Raw genomic sequence first — 22,570 nt, forward strand, 5'->3', positions numbered from 1 at the left:
GGTAGCCACCGGGGAAGTTTTTTGGCAACCAGTCGCTGAGCATCCAAGAGGACAAATTGGAGATAGCCAAATCCTGCTGACCCTGGGAGTGTTATTCAGAACTGGATTTGTTGTACTCCAGGAACATTAGCCCTGACCAACGGATTTTGTCACAACTACAATGCAGACTGACCAATAGGCCAGCATCGGCTGGCCTGCTACTGCAGTGTAAAGGGCTTCGTAGGACCCTATCCTCTGTGTCCAAGTTCAGGCCACTTCAACTGTGGACTAAGGAACACCGACAAGGGCACCACAACTGGAGCATCCTTTGTGCATTTTTTACCTGCATCCCTCAGCATCAGGACCACTCAGTTGATCTCTATGGCGGTCATCCTGTAAAGTTTGGATTTTACTTTAAAAATGCTCTGGTGGCCATATAACTCTCCAAAATTTCCTTTTTGGCTGCCTACTCATTTGACCTGTCGGACTTGGTTACCCAACTCCGACTGAAATTGCCAAACTAACTTTTACAAACTTTTCAAACAACGTTTGCAGACTTTTTGTTGCCCAATCCTTGTGGCTGATGTAAAAGTTACTTATTGCTTCTAAAATCTGTGTCTCCAAAACCCTCTGGTGGGTTTTAATGCTTAATGTCTTTAAATATTATTAAAAATATAAACTATTTGTATAAATTGATGTCTTGTTTCTATCGTGTGATGTGACTTTTGTATTCTGTTGTTTGGTGCTTTTAAATGCTTTACACATTGTTCATTTGCTAAGCCTTACTGCGCACTTCCACAGCTACCCAGGGTTGAGCTTAACAGTTAGTAAACGTAACAGACGGGACCCAAGATGGTATTTGTAAGTATTCTGCACGATAAGGCTTCTCAGCCGTATCATATAGTACAAGGATAGGACCAAGTTGAAACCCTGTAGAGACAGATAACAATAATTTGGGGTAATGTTAGACCACATTTGTGTTTTGCATAAAACTTTGGTGAGTTAATACTTTTGTTGCACAGATCCTGCAGTTCACAAGCTCCAGATCAGGAATAAATTCAGTGAGTTTTGCACCCACTGCAGAAAGCTAAAAGTAAACTCCAAAGGCTAGTTTAGGTCTTCTCTCAATCATTTCTTATTCTAAAAGTGATAAAGTAGGTTCAGCTAAGTGATAAGAAAAACACACCGAAGGCCAGTGGTGGAAAAATACTCAGATCAACGAATCTTGCCAATTGTAGGAAGCGCCTTATAGATAAAATGCAACCGGAAATCCAGAAAAATGCACTAGGCCTTACATGGGGTATGGGATGGGCTATATCATCCCAAACTCTCTTACTCACTTTGGGCAAGTTTTTTCTTTTTGTCTCCTCCTGGGGAATCGTTAATTGCAATCCAATTCCGTGGCAATTCCTAATTTTGTCCCAGAGTTTCACCTTGAGTTTTCCACTGCTGAGAGCAGTGGAAATCTCCACGAAACAGAAACAGATCTGTAGCGTTCCCACCAATATCATAATTCGGAGGAGGCTTGCAACTAAGATAAAAACGACCTCGTAATGAAGCTATTGATGGCTATACGTTGCCAGCAAAGTATCTAGCCGAAATACTCAATCACTGACTGATTATTTCTATACAGTGAGAAGACAGGAAGGACACCTTGACCCACTCAGCCTATACCTATTGCAAATCATGGCGCTTCCTCTCTCTTAACAATTATAAATAGCATATTACTCCTTGGCATCTTTGGTTTGTATCAACTTTACTTTGTCAAGAGTTGTGGAACTAATCAAAGGTATAGAACCAAAACTAGGGTACAAGAGTATGTATTCAGATAAGGTCACACTCACACTGAATAGGCATTGTGTATATTCGTGAATATTAGTGAAGTTATTTACATTTGAAAAGTAATTGTAACATGCAATCCATAAGACAACAAGCCCTTACATTGTACTTTATCGATAACACAGGTGCCTAATCTTCAAGAGAAATCTCGGTGCAGAGGTACCTGAACTTGTATATTCCTACTGATGCATGAGCAGACATAATTACCTGGATGCAATTAACCAGCTTTGGATGGATTTTCCGTCCACTAGAAGGAGTTTGTTTTTCAACCCCCTTACACAAGAGCATGGAGACGTACAAGGCTGATATCACTCCTGTGACGTTACAATGAAGAACTTTACCGGCGTGTTTTATATAAGCATATTTCTATACAACATAAACATAGATCTCTAGTTACACCAAATAGCTCTACACGCTGAAAAGAATGGGAAAACAATATTCACCTGAGGAAAATCAAATGCATTTGAGAAGCACTAACCCTAGAAGCACAAACATGCAGCCGACACCCGGGGCTCAGCCCTCTTTTCCTTGTATTGCATGGTGGAGTGAACCTACTATAACCTACATGGTGCATCGAACCTCGCACAAGAGAAAGAGAAACTTCACTGAGGAGGAAACAAGGCCCGTTGTTGCCTTTTAGAGAATCATTACAGGGCACTAAATGGCCTTCTTCCATGCTCCAGGAGACCACGAGGGTGAATGCATTGGGGGTTGAGGTTTGCACCATGGGAATCAGAAAATGAAATAGTACGACAAGAGAAGCCTGGAGAAGGATATGTTTTCCTGGATGAAGGTGCAAAGGCTCTTCTGGTGGGGGACCCGGATCCTTCCATGTTCTCATGCCAGTCCTGCCAATCTCATAATTCCAATGGGTCCTGTAACTGTACTAAATATGGACCTTTTAGCGAGGCTATAGGAGACTGTACTTTACAAGCCAGGTAACTGGTCCAAATACATAATCGCTGATATGTTTTTCTTGTATGTACTGTGAGGGAAATAGCCTGCTGGTAAAACATCTAATTATATAAATTTATCCTATGGATATTAATATTGTAAATTAATTTTCAAGAATGGTTTGTAGCATTCGAAATGCAAACTTTGATTTCTGCTTTAAGTACAGTAATAACATGCCTTTTTAAAAAATACAAATGTGCAGTCAGTGCAGTTTACAAGTAGCTGAAACCTAATTAAAACTTAACTTTGTACTTTTTTCCTTTTTTTCTTTTTTTCTTTCAGATGGCATGAATTGCATGAACAAAGACCATGGGTGTGCCCATATCTGTCGGGAAACGCCCAAGATTGGTTTTGCCTGTGAATGTAGACCTGGCTTTGATTTAGCTCAAAACCAGATGGACTGTACATGTAAGTAGTCTGAGATGAAATGTCTCATTAATATCCTGATATTGTTTTACATAAATGTTTACTCAAAATTGCATTGAAATGTATGTGCCAATTATTACCATTGTTATGTGCCAGTCAAAGTAATTTTCCAACTCATAAAAGTGTTTCTCCAGTATTGAATCTTTCGTAGATTCACATGCTTGAATCATTCCCCGTTGTTGAAGGGGTACCATGATAAAGTAGTATATATCACCACCACTAAATGGCTAAAATGGCAATGAAAAAGTCAGCTTAATAGTCTATCCATGCCCTTTCAATAAAAAAAAGACCAAACTTGAACTTTAACCAATCAGGCAACCTCTAAAACACTCCCAACAGGGGCTGAGCCCCTCAGATTTTCTACCACACGTGGTGTGAAGGGAGTCTCCCTGCGCTCTACTCAGTTTCTTGAGCTATTTGTTCTTTTTGGATCATTCAAGATTATATTTCATGTTTCATTTCTCTAACCCTGTCACTAATATGTCAGAGTAGCAGAAAACAAGGTAAAGGACTACAAAATATGTCTAACCTTCTCCCCAAAATCTATCATGTTCTGAGAGATGAGACAATTATTGGGTCTGGGAAACTTAAATCTGTCACTTATGATGAGGACAATGAAGGGTCTTTCACCTCAGAGGAGAGGTCAGAGAGAGAGGTCGTGCCAAGGCTCCCAGACGGCACGCAGAAAAGCCATAAAAAAGACTTACCATGGTGTAGGAAGCTGGCTTGGTGTGTGGTGGGTACCTAATACCAGGTATCCCCTATTAGTGTAGTGTAGGCAGTGTCTAGAAGGCATTCTAGAGATAGCTGTGGAAGAGCAGCCAAGGTTTATCTAGGAGATATACAAAGCTCATACAATACCACTGCAGTCACACAGCACTCACACACGAAAGAAAACACTCAATTTTATAAAAATAAAGGTACTTTATTTTAGTGACAAAATGTACCAGAGAGGCAACCCTCTAGTCTGAGGTAAGTAACACACTAAGGGGGTCATTATGACCCTGGCGGAAGGCGGAGAACCGGCGGTAAGACCGCCAACAGGCTGGCGGTCTTACTTTGTGGAATTATGACCATGGCGGTTACCGCCATGGTCATCCGCCGGTTCTCCGTTCCGCCCGGCGGCCGTCACTATACCGCCGGCGGTATTTGGACCCGGCTTACCGCCGTGGATTTCCAGCGGTTTGAACCACCATGAAATCCATGGCGGTAAGCACTATCAGTGCCAGGGAATTCCTTCCCTGGCACTGATAGGGGTCTCCCCCACCCACACCCCGATTCCCTCCCCTACCCCCCTGCCACCCTCCAAAGGTGGCAGGGCCCCTCTCCCCACCCTGACCCCGAACATCACTTCACCCATACCCACACGACACACACGCAGGCACCACCTACATACTTACACGCACACACACCGACATACATGCCTACATCCACACACACAGTCATACACGCACACCCACATTCAAACGTACACGCACACATCCATACAGACATACCCGCAGACATACACGCACTCATTCCCATACACACAACACCCCCGCAAGCATACACGCACTCACACACCCCTCTATATACACACACGCACACCCCCATGCACCCACACAACACCCCCCAACCCCCTCCCCTCACGGACGATCGACTTACCTGGTCCGACGATCCTCCAGGAGGGGACGGGAGCCATGGGGGCAGCTCCGCCGACACCACACCGCCAACAGAACACCACCACGGCGAATCACAGGACGTGATTCGCTGGGCGGTGTTCTGTTGGCGTGGCGGTGGAGGTGGAGCAACCTCCACTTCCCCGCCTCCCGCCAGTATGGCTTTTGGCGGCTCTCCGTCCGTAAAAGGATGGAGAGCTGCCAACGGTCATAATAGGCGGAGCGGCAAACCACCACCACTGGCGGTCTTCCGCACGGCGGTCCCTCAGCAGTCTTTAAAAAAGACCGCCGAGGTCAAAATGACCCCCTAAATATACACACTTGTTAGCAGCTATATGCATAGAAAGTGATAGAAAAAAGTGCAAATGCAGTTAGACAATTGTGACCCTAGGGGGAGCCCAAAACATATACTAAAAAATTGGAATGCGAACCTAGGTAAGTGAAATGTGTAGAAGGGAGCTGGTCATACTAGGAAACCCCAAAGGTAAGTACCACAGTGCCCCCTAGCGACCAGGAGGAAAGGAGTAAAGTACTAGATTTCCCCCAAACCACCCAAAAGGAAAGAGGGAAAAATGCAACACCCAGACAGGACTGCAAGAAACAAGTGGTGGATTCCTGAAGAGGAAGACCTGTGGAAGAAGGGGACCAAGTCCAGAAATCACAGAAGAGTCCAGTGGGGGCAAGAGCCCCAACCCACCAGTCTAGGATTGCAGGAGTTGTGAAGAAGGTCAGCACTGCAGCCCTGGAGTAGTTGAAGATTTCCAGAGGGATGCAGACAATGTCTCACCTTGGAAGAAGAATTGCAGTCGGGTTCTGGTGTAGGAATTCCACCAACATACCTTGGCAAAGGCAAATGTTGCGTTTAGCAGAACGTGGAGCTGCTGGGGACCAGCAAGGCCCAGGAGGCCTCAACCCAAAGGGGGGAGTTACAGGGGACCCTCAGCAACACAGAGAGCCCACAGGAGCAGAGGCAGCACCCACAGGAGTCCCACAGGATGGAGACACAGGAGGCCGGGAGGAGCCCATGTAGCACTATTGGAGAAGGGTCCCACACCACAGTAGAAGCATGCAGAGGGCTACACATCACAGGAAGGAGTCCTGGGGGCTGGGGCTATATGCAGCATGAAGATCCCTTTGAGGGGTACTGTCCTGCGTGGGAAGGCAAGGGCTTACCTGCATTAAAGTTGGACACCTGGCAGAGAGGACCAAGAGGAGTACTCCAGACCACCACCTGTGATGCAGGATCCACACAGCTCAGGTTGAGGGGAGATCCATACAGCCGGTCGTCGTTGCAGTTGGTGCCTGCAGATGCAGGGGAGTGACTCCTTCACTCCAAGGGAGATTCCCTTATTCCTTCTCATGCAAACTGAAGACATGCTGCCCTCAGAGGATACACAGATGGGGAAATGTTGCAGAAGCTGGAAGGAGCCATGGAAACAATGTTGCAAGCAGAGTCTTTGTCATGGATGCAGATTGTCAGTTCCTGGAGGGTCCAGTCGCGGTTCCAATGGCTAGAAGTCAAAGTAAGGTTACAGAAAAGTCCTGCTGGAATCTTGCAAACAGAATCTGAGGACCAACCCAAAAGAGAACCCCTAAATAGCTCTGAAAGGGGGGTAGGTCACCTAGCCAGGTGACCACCTATCAGGAGGGGGCTTTGACATCACCTGCCTGGCCTTGCCACTCAGATGCTCTCAGAGGTCCCTGCCAACCTTGGGTTCAAAATGGCAGAACCCAGGGACCCTCTGAAGGATCTCTGGGCACCACCCCTGGAGTGGTATTGGACAGGGGAGTGGTCACTCCCCCTTTCCATTGTCAGTTCAACCCCAGAGCAGGGACTGGAGGTCCCTGAACTGGTGTAGACAAATGTGCCCTTCAAAGCATACCGGTGGCTTGGGAAGGCTACGCCTCCCAAGCCATGTAACACCTATTTCCAAAGGGACAGGGTGTTACCCCCATCTCCCAAAGGAAATCCTTTGTTCTGCCTTCCTGGGATTGAGCTGTTCAAGCCGCAGGAGGGATGAAACCTGTCTGAGGGGTGGCAGCAGCTTGGATTACCCTTAAAACCCTAAAGCAGTATTGGGGTATGATTCTGACATGTTTGATACCAAACATGCCTAGGTTTGGAGGTAATGACCTATGTCCAATACACGCATAAAATGGTGTCTCCACACTCACAAAGTCCATGTAAATGGCACTGGAGTGGGTTGAGGCATCTCTGTTAGTACAGGGGTGCCCTCACACACAGGTACTTGCACCCTGCCCTCTGGGCTAGGAGGGCATGCCAAAGGGGTGACTTACAGAGACCTGGTGCAGTGACCTATGGTGAAAAAGGGTGCATGCACCCTTTCACGCAGGCTGCAAAGGCAGGCCTGCAGAACACTTTGCATAGGCTCCCCATGGGTGGCATAATACATGCTGCAGCCCATGGGGATCCCCTGGTACCCCAATGCCCTAGGTACCTGGCTCCCATATACTGGGGACTTACATGGGGGCACCAGTATGCCAAATGTGGGGTGAAAATGGTACAAGTTACCAAGTCAGAAGGGAGTGAGCATAATCACTGGGGACCTGGTTAGCAGGGTCCCAGTGAATACAGTCAAACACACTGACAACAGGCAGAAAGTGGGGGTAACAATGCTAAAAAGAGGCAACTTTCTTACACCATGAGTCTTCATAGGCACTTCTCAAAGAGAGACAAAATTGGAAACAACTTTCTCAGAGGCAGACCCTTAACTCCCTCTTCTATCCTGACACTATATCAGGGAGATCCTCATTCTCTGACAATGAGGCGTCTATGGCAAAACCGTAGTCAACAATTACGACAATGTGTATGACCACAATCTTGTCGATTAACATTACCTTTCCTATGTTGGCCTCATCTACGTTGGTCTCGTCTACAAAGGTCTCATCTACAAAGGCCTAGTCTACGATGGCCTCCTATCGGATACAATGCTGTTCGAAGATACGGAAACGCTGCAGGGTGTATTGGACCGCGCGGCTGTTTCCCGAACTTAAATTTAATTTAGATACCAACCGAGAGATACGGACGGAGACTACCTCGTTATAGGAATTGTTTTGGACTGATTATATGGCATTAAGACTTTTCACCTAATTATTGAGAATTTCTCAACTTCACAAATCCAATTGAAATGAAGCCCTGATGAAGTCCTCAAGAGAGAAACTTCTCAGAGGATGAAACACGTGTTGGCTGTTCTTGTGGAGGACAATAGAATACTATGAATAAAACTGGACTCTGAGACAAACACGAGTTTGTTGCAATTTCACAAAGGAGATTGGACATTGGAGTTTACTTCTAATTTGATATCATGAGTGCTCTGACATCTGTTTTTTTTCCTCCTCTCAGATGGCCTCATCTATAAAGGGCCTCGCCTACTCTATGAAGGGCCTCATCTAAGAGTGGCCTCATCTACGATTGGCTCATTTACGACAGACTCATCTACGATGGACTCATCTATGATGTCATTGTCTACAATGGCCTTATCTATGATGTCATTGTCTACAATGGCCTCATCTATGACAGCCTTATCTACGAAAGGACTTATCTACGAATGGCCTTGTCTATGGATGGCCTTGTCTACGAATGGCCTCATTTATGGATGGCATCATCTATGATGGTTGTCTATGATTGCCTCATCTATGACAGCCTCATCTAAGACTGTCATCTATGATGGTCGTCAACAATGCTCGTCGAGGATGGCGGTCATGACAGCCTCATCGACAATGGCCTCATCTACAATTGCCTAGTTGACGACGGCCTCGTTGACAATGATCTACGACGGTCGCCTATGACAGCCTCATCTACGAGGATTGCCTATGACAGCCTCATCTACAATGGTCATCAGTGACAGCCCAATCTAGGATGGTCATCTATGACAATGGCCTTGTTTACAAACTTAGTCCACCATAATCTCGTCTATGATTACCACATCTACGACTGTACTGTCAAAGTTAGCCTAGTCATTTACGTCTGCTTTGTAGACAATGATCTCGATGACAATGTAAACGACAATGAAAGCACGTAATAGTCAACAAGAACAAAACACACATAATCCAGAAAAACCTAATGTCAAGAATTAAAGGGATTAATATGAGCATGTATACAACAGTTAGCAATATATGGAGAGGCAATATGTGGAGCAGTTTCACAACTTCGCTCCGCCTCCAACATCAAAGCTTAGGTCAGGGTCATGTAGCTCGAGTACTATACCTACAGGACATGTTACATCTCTGACTGGTGGAACCCCAACCAAATAATTTTTGGTGGTTTCCATACCCTTTGGGAACGAGTGGCCAAACGTTTCCAAACTTCCAATAGCAAACAAGCAATCAGTTTGTTTTTCCTAATGATTTTAAATAGAAAAGCTGTGGGACCTATTCCAATTGCTGGTATATCCATGAAGAATTACAATAATAGAAAACCCTATTACTTATAACCCTACCTACCCAGCAAGGAAACATTCTCAACTATGTCCACAGCTACTGTTTAGGCTGCCAGTTCATTGGCAATAGGGAGCAGGTATAACCACCAGATGTGGTCAGAGATTGCCACGTTAAATATCTGAAGGAAGACAGAAAGGACAAAACAAAAAGATTCCGCAGGGGGGCAAACTTCCTCATCAGACAACATGCATTGTGCTATAGATATAGTTTCGATAGAATTCCCACAACTGGAAGTGGCCCTTAGACCCCTAGGTTGGTTCAAGGCCACATCATTAAAATCTGATGTGCAAATGTATCTATTATTATTACTACCTTACAATGCCGACACTCTGTTTGACAAGCATGTCAACAATCCCTTGCAAGCAGTCAAGGCTGACTCTGACACCGCAAGATCTTTTGACACATTACAATTTCAAAAGAAACACCCTTTAGAGGGACCCACGAAAGAGACACTTATCCATATCAAGGCGGATACTATAGGTATCAGATTTATCAACCCTCCCAGTATCCCTTAGGATTACCCACAGATGCTGTTAATACCATCCTGTGGGAGAAGCAATTCAAAAATGTTATCATCTGTGGCGGAAAATAGCATCAGACAAATAATTCGAGGAGCTCATCACATATAGTGAGACGAAGGTGCCCACCTCATTTCCATCTGCTTTGGAAGGGAGTGCTAGCTATCCTAACCAAAGGTTCCATAGGGAAATGCCCACATTCTCTGCAAGGTACGGGCTACTATTCTAGTTTTTTTATAATGGACACAATAACAGATGAGTGGCGATCCATGGAAATTAAACATTTATTTCCGGAAACAATCCTTTTACATGGTCACCCTTTCCGACACCACATGACAGCTCTGAATTTACAGGATTCATGTTTCTGCATTCCTACCTACACATCAAAGTTCTCCCATTTGGTTTCAAATCAGCTTCTTTCAGGAAGGACGGTTATCAAGTATTCCCCTACCTTTGACAACTGGCTGATAAAATCACCAATGACATTTCAAGTGTCCAAGGCCACAGAGGCTTGCCTCAGGTTGGTTCACAAACTAGGTCTCCTTGTGAATTATCAAAGATCCTCAACTCCTCCATCCAAGAAGATACTGTTCCTTGATGCAACACTAGATACTGTCCAAGACAAAGACTTTCTATCCCAACACAAACAAACCATGAAGGCTCTAGGAACTGGCTCCAGAACGATAAAAAAATAATAATTGTGCATCTGTTCAATTAGCTTTTGGGCATCATGTCCTCAGCAATCAATATGATCCCTCTTACACTCCTGAAAATGAGAGAGGGATTCAAACAAAAGAATCGTTCAGCGGCCCAGTGAATTTCATTCAGATATGATGGGAGCTCTATCCTGGTGATCTCAGACCTCCCACCTATCGGAGGACCTCACGTTCTTACCTCACATACCTCACTTCCTAATGACTACAGATGCCTCCCTGGAGAGCTGTAGCAGTCATCTATTGAACCTCAAAATTCAAGGAAAATGGTTTCTGCTCTAGAAGAGCTTATTTATAAATCGCCTGGAGGTGAAAGCCATCTACTCATTCTCCAAGCTTTCCTGCCAGTGGTAGCACAGTCTTTCGGTGTTAGTTCGCATGGACAATACCACCAGTATGCAATACGTGAATAACCAAAGCAGCACAAGATCACTGGCGCTGTCCAATGAAGATCAGGAAATCTGGAGCCGGCTAACAACACACAGAATAACTCTTCGGATGAATATGCTCCCGGGACTAGAAATCTCTTAACAGACAAAAGCAGAACTAGAAACAGCCTCCACGAATGGGAGTTTGATCAGCTGGCACAAAGTGTGATCTTCTCATTCTCCGGCAAACCGTCTCTAGATTTCTTTGCAGCAAATGAAAAACGCAAATGCCAGTTCTATGCAAGTTGACATCCACATCCAGGATTGTGGGTTGTGTTGCTCTATTGTAAACTAAGAGGAAACAATATCTAAGAATGCAGCACTCTTAGTCAGATATCAAATAAAATCGCACAGAAATATGAACATAAGCATTTAACTTGAATGCAGTGAAACACATGTTCTTGTCCCTGATAAGGCAACAGAGCACACCTCACTCATTAGCCAAAAAAACAGCCCTATGAACTATGTGGGAAGCGTTTGGTATCACATGAGCAGTTGTGTAAACGTGCTCCAATCATTTCATAGCAAACCTGTGGCATGAAAAATTATTTTTGTAAAGCACAACACTTGCTCAGAAAAGAGCTTCAAGGATCTCAAACCCTTCCTCTTCTACAGTGATGCAGCAAAAGGACTAAACCTTGTGAGTGAATAACCATGTTTTCAGATGTTTCAGAAAAAAGGAGAGATTTGAGGTTGTCAGAAGCTATAAAGGTCAGGCATTCCATAGCTTGGCCCATAGTGCCACTGAAGAGAGCCGCCACTCCTCATACGAAGATACCTCTGGAGTTGCAAGAAAATTGTAGTAAATTATTTTGCGGGAACATAGAAGGAGAAGATGTTTTGAAGAATAGTAGGGTCTAGTTTGAAAACTGCCCGATGAATGTAAGATATAATTTTAAATTGAATTATTTTTGCTTTTGGCAGACAAATGAGATCTTTTAAGCTATTTGATATTGAGCAGTCCCTCCGAAAATTAGGTTGATGCCTAGTAGCTGCATTTTGAATATGCTTAAGTCGGCCAACACAGGTTTGGGCAGCCCAAAGTGAAGAGCATTAGAATAGGCAAATATGCAGGTGATTACCGCATAAATTACCATCTTCCCAGTCATAAAAGGTAAACATCAGGGAGTCTTAAGTAGGATTTTCGATAACCCAGAGCAGTAAGCCATGACAATTTGAATTTGTGGAATGAAGGAAAGGTGGGAATCAAATTTCACTCCTAGATTGCATATCACTTGAGCTGTAAGAAGAGGAGGATGTAATTCACAAGGCCACCAACCTTTTCAAAACTGAGCGTTTGGGCCTAAGATGAGTATCTTGGTTTTCTCTGAATTAAGCTTCAAATGATTTTGATTCATCCATGAGACTACAAATGCAACACATTGTCTGAAATTGTATTTAATGGAGCCCATATCATCTGAAAGAGAGACAATTAATTGGGTATCATCCACATAGGATCATACCTTGGAGCCATAATCGCAAATAATTTTGGCTTATTGAGCCATGTAAATCATAAATATGGTGAGAGTTGGGGCAGAGCCCTGAGGTACATTAAAATCAAGCAGAATGCCTTTGATTGTGTATGAGGGAAGCCGGACCGAATAGGATCTGTCCGTCTGAAAACTGGCGATTCATCGTAGAGCAGATTACTTTACACCAATACCCTCTAGCCAATAGATGAGAATTTTATGGGAGATGGTGTCAAAAGCTGCTGATAAATTCAACAGGACTAGGGCAGGTGTGCCCTTCCTGCATTATATAAGTTTAAGGATCTCTGAAAGCATTAAAAGTAGAGATTCAGTGGAGTGTGCTGCAAGAAAGACAAATTGAGAAGTGTCTAAAACATTATGTTCCAGAAATGTTGTTAATAGCAAGTGTATATGTAATTCTAACAATTTTGCTAGAGCAGGTAACAGAGAAATTGGCCTTAAGTTTGTAGCAATAGAAGGGTCTGGGTTGGCCTTTTTCAAAATGAGGATTACAGCTGTCGATTTCCAGGTTTCCGGTAAAACTGAAGAAGAGATGGGTACATTTAGTAGAGCTCCAAGCATAGGAGCAAAAGCAGGGGTACCTAATTTCTGAATACATAGAGGACACAGAACATTTGACGAACCAATATTACAGTTATTTATTAAAGCAGACATTTTGGAGTTGATAATAAGAGCAATTTCTTTGAGTTTGGGGGCCATCCTGAGTCTCCCTCGACAGAGGAGGTGTAGCCTCAGAAACTTTAAAAGTTGTTTGACTTGCTGAGGTGTTATTACTGAAATAATGTGCCATTTAATTACATCTAGTTTGGGAAGAGTTGACTCATGGCTTGGCAGCTTCAGGAGACGTCATGGATTTGACAGTTTTAACAATGGCCTTCAATGAGTGCTTTGCCATCTCAAATTTATTGGCATAGAAAGAGGTTTGCGCACATCTAACTTCCGTATGATAGGTATTTACAGTTTCCGTGTATAAGTTAAAGAGACACACCACTTTCTTTCCAGTTGTCTGCATCCGGCTCTACAAAGTTAGGAAATTAGGATAAACCACGTGGGTTTGCTTTGAGTTAGATTGTAAGGGGCTAGAATATATACAATGTTGAAGTAATCCAGGGTTGAAAAATAGACTGCTCTTCAACTAAGTCACCAGTTAGATTGGCTGCGCAGATGTCTAAAATGTATTGAAGACTTGATGCCACACAACCTGGCGGTCCGACTGCCAGGGAACCGCCAGCTCCACCAGGATCTTGGATCATGGCAGTCTGACGGTGGGGGAGATCCTAATCCACCAAGGTAGCGCTGTATGCAGCACTGCCCTGAGGATTACGACCTCATAATCCAACAGTTGTAGAGCGCCACAGGGGGACACCTGCAGTGCAGGGGCCCTCTGCCCAGCACCATTGCAGTGTTCACTGTCTGCTTTGCACACACAGTGAACATTGCGAGGGTGCTGGTGCACCCTGCTGGCTACAGGTAATCACTTCCTGATACACATTTTCAACCATTTCTCTCTTCAGTGTAAATTAATTGTTTTCCTCTTTTTTAAATCAAAAGTTAGAAGTAATTATAAAGTCAAAAAAAAAAAGATCAAAACAGAATACTCAAAAAATGTATTTTGCTGACAAAAAATAAAAAAATATTTTCATAAAAATCATAGTAATAATTGTTGGAAACCTGTTCTGCATACACAAAACCAATATGTAATAGATGAAGAATTATTGAAAATATGCACTACTAGTACAGCCTGAGTCCTTCAGCCAACCACTGCTCCACATGGAGGCTTGTTGAATATTCACTGAGTTAGGCACATGGATTGTCTGCTGTTTTGTGGCAAATTCTTTCACTTTATCCATAATACGTGTAGGAAGGTTTCAGGACCAGGTAGCTGCCTCTAGCAGTACATATATATATATATAGTAAACGGTCAAACTAATTAATAACCTATTCATGATAAAACATTCCCTGCCCATTGTTAGTTGCGCATCAAGGAGAACAGCCTCAACAATCTACACACTGAATGTTTTTTAACAAACTAAAAGGTGTTTCTCTAAAACTCTGCATACTTAATCGGATAATTAAGTATAGTACCCTTTTTTAATGCAGATAACCAGTGTAGTCCAGCATTTCACTTACTATTTTCAATAAACCATTCCATATTTCACAAATATGTTTCAAGATACCCCACCAAAAAAATAATATAAAAAGTACATAACTAATGTGTACTGTGGTCCTATATTGACAGGTAGGGGTTATGGTGACATTTGCAAATGTATGAGTTGCGTATGTTGTCACCAGAGCCCCTTGCTGTCAATACTTTTAATATTGGACTGTGTTATTCTAAAGTCAACTAGTAAATGCTACGAACAACAGAGACCATTCAGGTACCATATATTTTTCTTGTCAACTAAGATGATAGTATCTCTCATGAGCGTAAATTCAACAATAGGCCAGGGGTAGCGGAAGAGCCATCACACATTATTTGAATTTTACATTCACTCACATATATGCTCACACATACAATCAGACATACACACACTCCCCATCGTATAAAGACACACTCAACTGCACGCATGCACACAAAATACATGTAAAAGCATTTTTACACACCTCGGCTGCAAGGGAGGGTCTTATTTCAACTAATTGTACTCCATTTTTGTTACACTAATAGAGAATAATAATACCTTATTACTCACTATTAGTGTAGTAAAAATTGACATAAAACGAGGAGATTGGAGCCGCTACCGATGTCCATAAGGACGAGCTGCCTATGTGCTTTTGACATTGATTTTGCCACTCCTGAGGCCAGGGGTCACAAATGAAGTGCCAGAGGTCCTGCGACCCTTGGTGACCCCTTAATGACGTCCATGTTGCTCCTCAAGCCACATGTTTTATTCATAGCATCGTTTCATTCCATCTGATTGCCTTTAAATAAACAGGCTGTTCTAAATGTCAGTCTTTGGTGTGGATTCAGAAACGTCATGATTTGTGTCGATATTGTTATTGGTCTGTTCTATAGGGGAATCATCGCTCATTGGAAAATAAATAAATTTTTAGCGCAGTTGCTAGCCCATACCAGACTTCAATACACTCGTGCTGGATTCCACGAGCTTGGTTTATTGTGCCTGCTTGTGGCTGCTGAAAGCTTCTTTACCCAACTATGCCCCTTTCCTTTAGCGAATGGATATTATCGAATGGAATGGTCATTGCTGCTTCGCTTAAGTTGCTATTTTGTATGTTATCACTACATCATTGTTTTTAAGGTGTTGTGGGTTTCAATTGTAGACAGCATCTAAAATTAATTTCTATTTTCAATTAGCCTCATGTTGAATCGGTTCCAATTTACATTTTTATACTCGCAAAGATGTAAGCACTTTTAACAAAAGATATGTTATGCTCATTTCCTTTTAAACCAATAGACGCCGGACGTTTTAAAGATCATATTTGGCATTATCTCAACAGGTTTTGGTCTGTAACTTCAAGACTTTTTCAGTATTTAGTCCTATGCCACTTATTGCATGCACTTTGCCGCGTGTGCTCTTTTTTGTAAAAATGAGAGTTCAGTTTCAGATGTTGCAGCTTTGCCAGTTTATGCGAGAGAGTTTCACTGAAGTGGACTTGTAAGAGACTTTTCCAGGCACAATACTCATACTCTTCTTTTTAACAAATTATAATCCGCTCCATGTGTAAAACCAATTTTCAACGGTTGACATTATCTGGCTAAAATTAGTGCAACATTCCCTTTACTGATAGTGCAGTTCTGATGTTCCAACATTTTCTGGTGACACCCTTCATCACCTACCATGATGAGTGCAAAGCCTTTCTGCTGCCTGCCTTTTTAGCAGCAGATTATGACTGTTTATCCATCTTTTGCATCACTTTCCAGGCAACCAGATAGCTCTGAAAGCGCATATTCTCTGTTTTTTCCTATTTAATCTATAGCCATGGCTGATGGTGCTCGGGGTCACCAGCACAATCTCTGACACCAACTGCTTGTGTTGCTAATGTTTCTTCGTTGTAGGCAGAATCAGATCTCATTTAACAAATGTTATTGATGTTCACTGCTATGCCAATAGAGCTCATGTCTCTCCTGCCAGTTTATCTCAATCATCACTGGGTGTTTTACTTTAATCTCTTCTGGATTTCAACTTCACTGAAGAAAGCCCTCATGATTTTTTTGTACACAATCTACAGTCTACTTAGTGAAATTTCTTATTGATGTTGATGTCCACAATGCCCACCAATGTTTTTCCATTTTGACTGCTGCCTGCTGTCTTTTACAAAGTTCCTACTTTTTTTATTTGGCATATCTATATTTCACCTCGTATCTTCTGAGGAAAATAATAATGCCTCTATAAGCAATATTGTGAAATGGAAATCTTCTCTTTAGCACTGTCTTCATATCTGTATAATTCTCACAAAGTTTTCACTACAATCTAAATTGTATAGGAGGTCCATGGTTTGGTTAGCAGCTAGAAAGTATAATGTGGTGAGTGGCTTTCCGAAGGATGAAACATGCTATGCCAAATATGCTTGGATGTTTGACAAAGCCAGCGCTGTTCTCTCTGCAGGCATCTAAGCACAGATAGATTTCCACAACACAGCAGAAAATAATAAAGGAATTTGTTAGACTTTTTACACACTACTAGGTGTTTTCTAGGTGTTTAGTTTTGTATTATTTGCTTGTGCTCATGCTCTTTATTACAGTTATTACTTTCCCATTTTATACTCTAGTTTCGTGCACAATACAAATTAGTAGAGACAATAATGTTGTGTTCCTTTACTTTTCAGAACCAAGCAGGTGGGAGAAAGGGAGGAGGCACACATCAAAATATCCTGTTTGGGTCTCTGATACAGCTGAGTGTTCTCCATTCTGACCCATGCCTGTGAAATAGACATTAGATTGTCAGGTTAGACCCCTGAAAGTTTTCTCCACTTCATTGTAAAATGGTGTGTCCCATTGAAGGGCCTGATGTATATTTTGGTGAAAGGGTTCCTCCGTCACAACGGTGATGGTCAATGGCAGCTGGCAACTATGGCAGGTGAGGGGCCGGTGCATAAACAAATTGTTAAAAAAAATTAAATAAATAAAAAGTCACTTACCTGCTTACGCAGACACGTCGTCCTCACTCCGGGCCTCTTCTTTTCCTGGCGTCACGTCCAGAGCCCCAGCTAACCTACTTAACCAATCCTGGCGCTTCTCTCATGCTGTTAAGCAGCATGAGAGAAGTGGCAGGGCTGGAGGAAGCAGCCTCTCTCAGCTCTCCTGAGGGCACTGTAGGCTTCTGCAGGTGTCAGGCTGGCCATCGCAAGACGACCGGCCAAAGTGACATGCGCACTATAAACTTGTGCATAGGCAGCCCACCACTGCTGCCGCTCAGCAGGCCCCAATCCATCCTGACGCTCGATTCAGGACGGGTTGTTGAAAAATAAAATAGTAATGAATTAAGTTCATAACCATTTAATTTTTCATCTATGGGGCATTTCTGGGGGCATTTTAGTGGGGCGATGCTCCTCCGTTCAAATGGAGGACCCGTTCTTGGTGATGGATATCCAGTCTGCTGAAATAGAAATCTCATTGTTTCCTATGGGATTTTTATTTTGGCAGGAGGGATATCTGTTACCGTTGTGACGGAGTAACCCATCTGTTCAAATCTAAATCAGGCCCAAAGTTTGCCTGTGATGACAAAACAATACTCAAAACCAAAAAACAACAAATGAAAAAGTAATAGTTTATGGCAAAACAAAACTTCCATGCCCTTTCTTATTATTGTATATGAATATTGTGTAGGCAGGGCTGTTACAAAAAGGGTTTTAAGTTGCACTAAGTTCTGAATTACCTCTTGAGAACTTTGCAACAGCTGCTTCTCGGCTGTGGGAATATCTTCACTACTGTTGGAATGCTTACCACAGCTGCAGACAGGGAATCTTACCTATATATAGATCAATTCTCCATGGCATTGGCTATTTTATTCTCTTATGGCTATGATGCATTTAGAATATCATATTTATCTTTTGAAAGCTAACGCTAAATATATTTTTCAGTGCCTAAAATTTGAGTAAATTAAGAAATTGGCCAGAGGATTGTCTTGCATTGCCACTGCCATCAGGTTGCTTAAGATGTTAAAGAATCAAGCCCATTCTTAGGTCGAGCATAGCAAGGTGCAAGCACTGCTTTTCTGACTTGTTGATATCTATATGAGTTTAAGCTTGCCTTTCAAAAATCCTTCATCATCATTGGTAAATGCTTTACGTTTATCCCTCCTTGGGGTGGTTTTCGCCTCGGGGACCATCCCCGTTACATGGATAATTGTACGTTTGCCGATATGTTTGAATGCGAGAAAACTTATTTTTCCTTTTGTGTGTCGCCTTTGCACTCATGCTCATAGCGGCTGTGGCGCTTTGAATCGGCTCGTTTATGTAAACTGTTTTACTTTTCCTTTTTCCTTTTGTGTGTCTCCTTGACACTCGTTAAGCCTTCAGCAGCACCTGCTCAAGGCTGACCTACATCACTGTACAATAGAAATGGCAGAAATGTACCACACAAAGACTGACATCATAAAATGACATAACTCAATTAGATGCTACATGTACTGTAGATTTCCTCTTGTCTTTTGTGATAAGTGGCTCTATCTCAACAGACGTTGTCAGATTCATCAGAGTTTACAAGAAGTATTTTTATGCCCACAGCTGGTAGAGTGTCTGCCAAGTTGTTAACTTGTGCCAAACAACATCTGTATCTAATAGAAAATAAATGTTGTATGCTACTCCTATGGAAATGAAAAAAGCCCCTTAAGTGTCTTTGCGTATTTCATTTAAGATAAGATTGTCAGACGTTGGATATTTCCACGGTTGTGCTCACCATAGACTCATAGAGTTACGAAGAACTTATAATTTCACACAAAGTGGACAAAATGATAAATTATATGTAACTGTTCAATACATTGAATCAACAGATGACAGAAGAAAGGTCATAAACGAAGCCTAAATCAGGCCCTCCTTAGGCTTTACTGGAGCAGTATTTAATTTCTTCCTGAGTTGCTATTTAATAAGAACATTTTAGTGGGGCCCGCCTATTCCCCACAAATGAGGAAGCTGCCAATGAGTTAAGTAGGTAAACTGCCCAGTAGCCTGTTATGTATCCTCCTCTCATACCTATTAGCCACTCGGGGAGGAAGGTGGCAGGTCTTCAGTTTAAAGATCACTGGTATTTCTGGGCCTAGACGTTCCTGTCTGCAATTGGTATCTGCAGCATTGAGTTGCAACGATTTTTGTTTATACTAGTTGTGACTTACTTGTGAATTTCTAAACCTGAGTTAGATCACAAATCCGCAAACAAAGGGTTTTTTTTAGAAGCCCATTGCACTGCTAGTGCATCACTTTTTATACAGGGAAAATGTGACTCTCCAGCAGCGCAAGTGACTTATAAATAAGCCCCATAGAGTTCTAGAACTCTGTAGATCGAATATGTACTGTCAGCACATCTAAGACCACTGAGAGTTAAGCTACGAGAAGTTAAAGAAAACACAAAGGCCGTTTTTTACTATGATCACTTTGCAGTACAGTGCAGAGCAGGGATTGCTTTAGTTAAAGGGTATTAGGCCTGTTTGTAAAACTCTCAGTATTGCAGACAGTCGCTAATGTTACAGTTGCATTGCCCCCTCGTATGTACTCCTCGTCCCAGTCTTACTCATGAGGTGGCCCCACCCCGGACAGCCAACAACAAGTACTTCAATGTTAGTCCTTCTTTAATTTTTATTGTTGTATGACCCCCTCCCTTATGGCGTCCTGCCCGTCAGCAAGTAATAGAATATTGTTGGTACCATTGATTGGAGGGTGGGTGGTAAGTGTCCGAGATGAGGAGCACCTTAATGGAACTCACTGGTAACTACGACAAAACCAATCATTTTGATTTGTGCAGTGGGTAATTATCTAAAGCTTTACTCAATAAAAAAGCATCATCTTGCGAGCTAGCATTGTATCTTAATGATATTGGGGATCATAATTCTGAAAATTATCCATCAAGCAATACAGTGTATAAAATTGGTGTTTCACGTGGTGGTGTTGGTAGTGCTATGCTGAAAAATAAACCACAGGTCTTGGTAGAGTTAATATGAGTCAGAACCACAACATAAGCAAACTGTGGACTTAAAATGCAAATTTTCCATTTGCAAAGTGTGATATATCAAGCGCTGATTTTTTTTTTTTTTTTTTAATTTTTTTGCTTAAATATATTCAAATATGAAATGTTTGAAATTATCCATAGTCCGCTTCTACCAAGTTCTAACATTATAAATTAGGTTGACTAAAATACATTAAGAAAGCCCCAATATTTCGACTTGCACAACACACTGATGTCGCAATATTGAGGCATTCTCGGAGCACTCAGAACGCACATGATCAAGTGCTATAACAACACTAAGAAAGCAAGAGAGCTCCCACAATGCACCAGCATTATGACTATCTCCATACACCAGCATCCCACGTTTGACAGAGCTCTCATGATGCGATTTTGACTTGCAAAGTACACAGATGCCCCCCTAGTAAGATTTTGAGTATGCCAAAATTAACGTCTATTCAGACATGCAGCAGGCACTGATATCCTGGTACCCAGACATTTACAGGGCATGTCCTAGACCATACGTGTGTCTAATGGGGCACCGAACCCTTCAGGGGGCCCGTTCAGCCCAAGGCCTATGAATGTTGTGAGACATGGGAGAATCTGGGACCTCTAATAACATCCTGCAGGTAGAGCCCTATCATTAGGTCTAGCTCGCAAGTGCTTCGACTTGTTGTAAGTATTTTAACCACACCCATCTCACGCCCATGACTCTCATTCGTTCCTGGGCTTGCCTTTCAAAAATCACTTGATGTAATTGGTAAATGCTTTACGTTTGGCCCGCCTTGAGGCTGTTTTTGTCACGCCTTGCAGACTGCCCCAGTTACATCGATTATTGCACAATTGGCGATATACTTTTTTCTTTTCTTTTTTCTCTTCCCTTCGTGCTGCATGGCGGTCGTGGCACTCACAGAGCAAACAGGCCCACAATGTGAACTCGATTGGTGGTATTGGAGCGCCAGTCACATTGCTCACAGTTACCTAATCAGAGTCATTTCTTGTGGCTCTCCCCTTAAAACATTTGAAATTGGTAAATGCTTTATGTAAAACAGAAATCCTCAAAGCAAAAGCGGCTCTCCCAGCACAGAGGGAGAGCCAATACTACAATATTCACTGCACTTGGGAAATTTGCCCCATAATGCTTTGCAGGGCATTACTTTTACAAAACATTTTTGCTTATAACGGTATCCTAGGACAATGGGACCACCACCAAAACGATCACAACAACATGCTCTTTCTGTCATCATCTTTGTGTCCCCACACTAGGTTAGTGGGGACCCCAAAATAATAATCCCACCATTTAATATCTTTTTAAGCTCTTTTATAGCTGGATCTTTTGTTTTACAGCTGGGAATAATTTTTGTTCTAAGGGCCTTGTTTGTAATATTATTGCTATAAGTCGGCTACCCCTGAAAATGTGTAATTCACTATGTTCTCCCAGGACTAAGTACATGGTTATACTGCATTATTTATTTCCATTTTCTTGTTGTGTTTTTATGATTTCTAGTGGCTAACTACATAGTTACATGACAATGTTTCTTACAAATGCTCTTTTCATTGTGGTGTCCTCTAGGGGCTGTTCAAAGCATTACAGTTACATCAACATACTAAAATAGTCGTGGCACTGAAACTTGCCAAATAATGTTTTGCAGGGCATTACTGTTTTGCTCATAACTCAGTCTGTGGTGGTCCTAGGATGATGGGACCACCGCCAAAAGGTTCACATTAACATGCTCTTTCGGTCTACATCTCTGGGTCCCCACACTAGGTTAGTGGGATCCCCAAAATAATAACCCCATCCCACCATTCAGTGTCTTTTTAAGTGCTCTAATGGCTGGAACATTTGTTTTACAGCTGGGAATAGCTTGTGTTTTAAGGGCCTTGTTTCTAAAACATTGCTATAGGCCTGCACCCGTGAAAATGTGTAATGCACTATTCCCTCTAGGGGCTAAATATATGGTTATACTGCGTTATTTATCGTCATTTTCTTT

General features: G+C 42.5%; 1 protein-coding gene across 2 annotated transcripts in view; it reads left to right on the plus strand.

Moving 5' to 3' along the window:
- SCUBE1 (signal peptide, CUB domain and EGF like domain containing 1) overlaps positions 1 to 22,570 on the plus strand; it is a 2,009,692-nt gene that overhangs the window by 301,035 nt on the left and 1,686,087 nt on the right. For both annotated transcript variants that reach the window (XM_069228295.1, XM_069228296.1), the window contains exon 5: positions 3,055 to 3,180. In XM_069228295.1, coding sequence (XP_069084396.1) covers positions 3,055 to 3,180 — 126 coding nt within the window. The remainder of the gene's footprint in view (positions 1 to 3,054; positions 3,181 to 22,570) is intronic.

This window comes from Pleurodeles waltl, chromosome 4_1 (genome assembly GCF_031143425.1).
Source record: "Pleurodeles waltl isolate 20211129_DDA chromosome 4_1, aPleWal1.hap1.20221129, whole genome shotgun sequence".
NCBI classification, from domain to species: Eukaryota; Metazoa; Chordata; class Amphibia; order Caudata; family Salamandridae; genus Pleurodeles; species Pleurodeles waltl.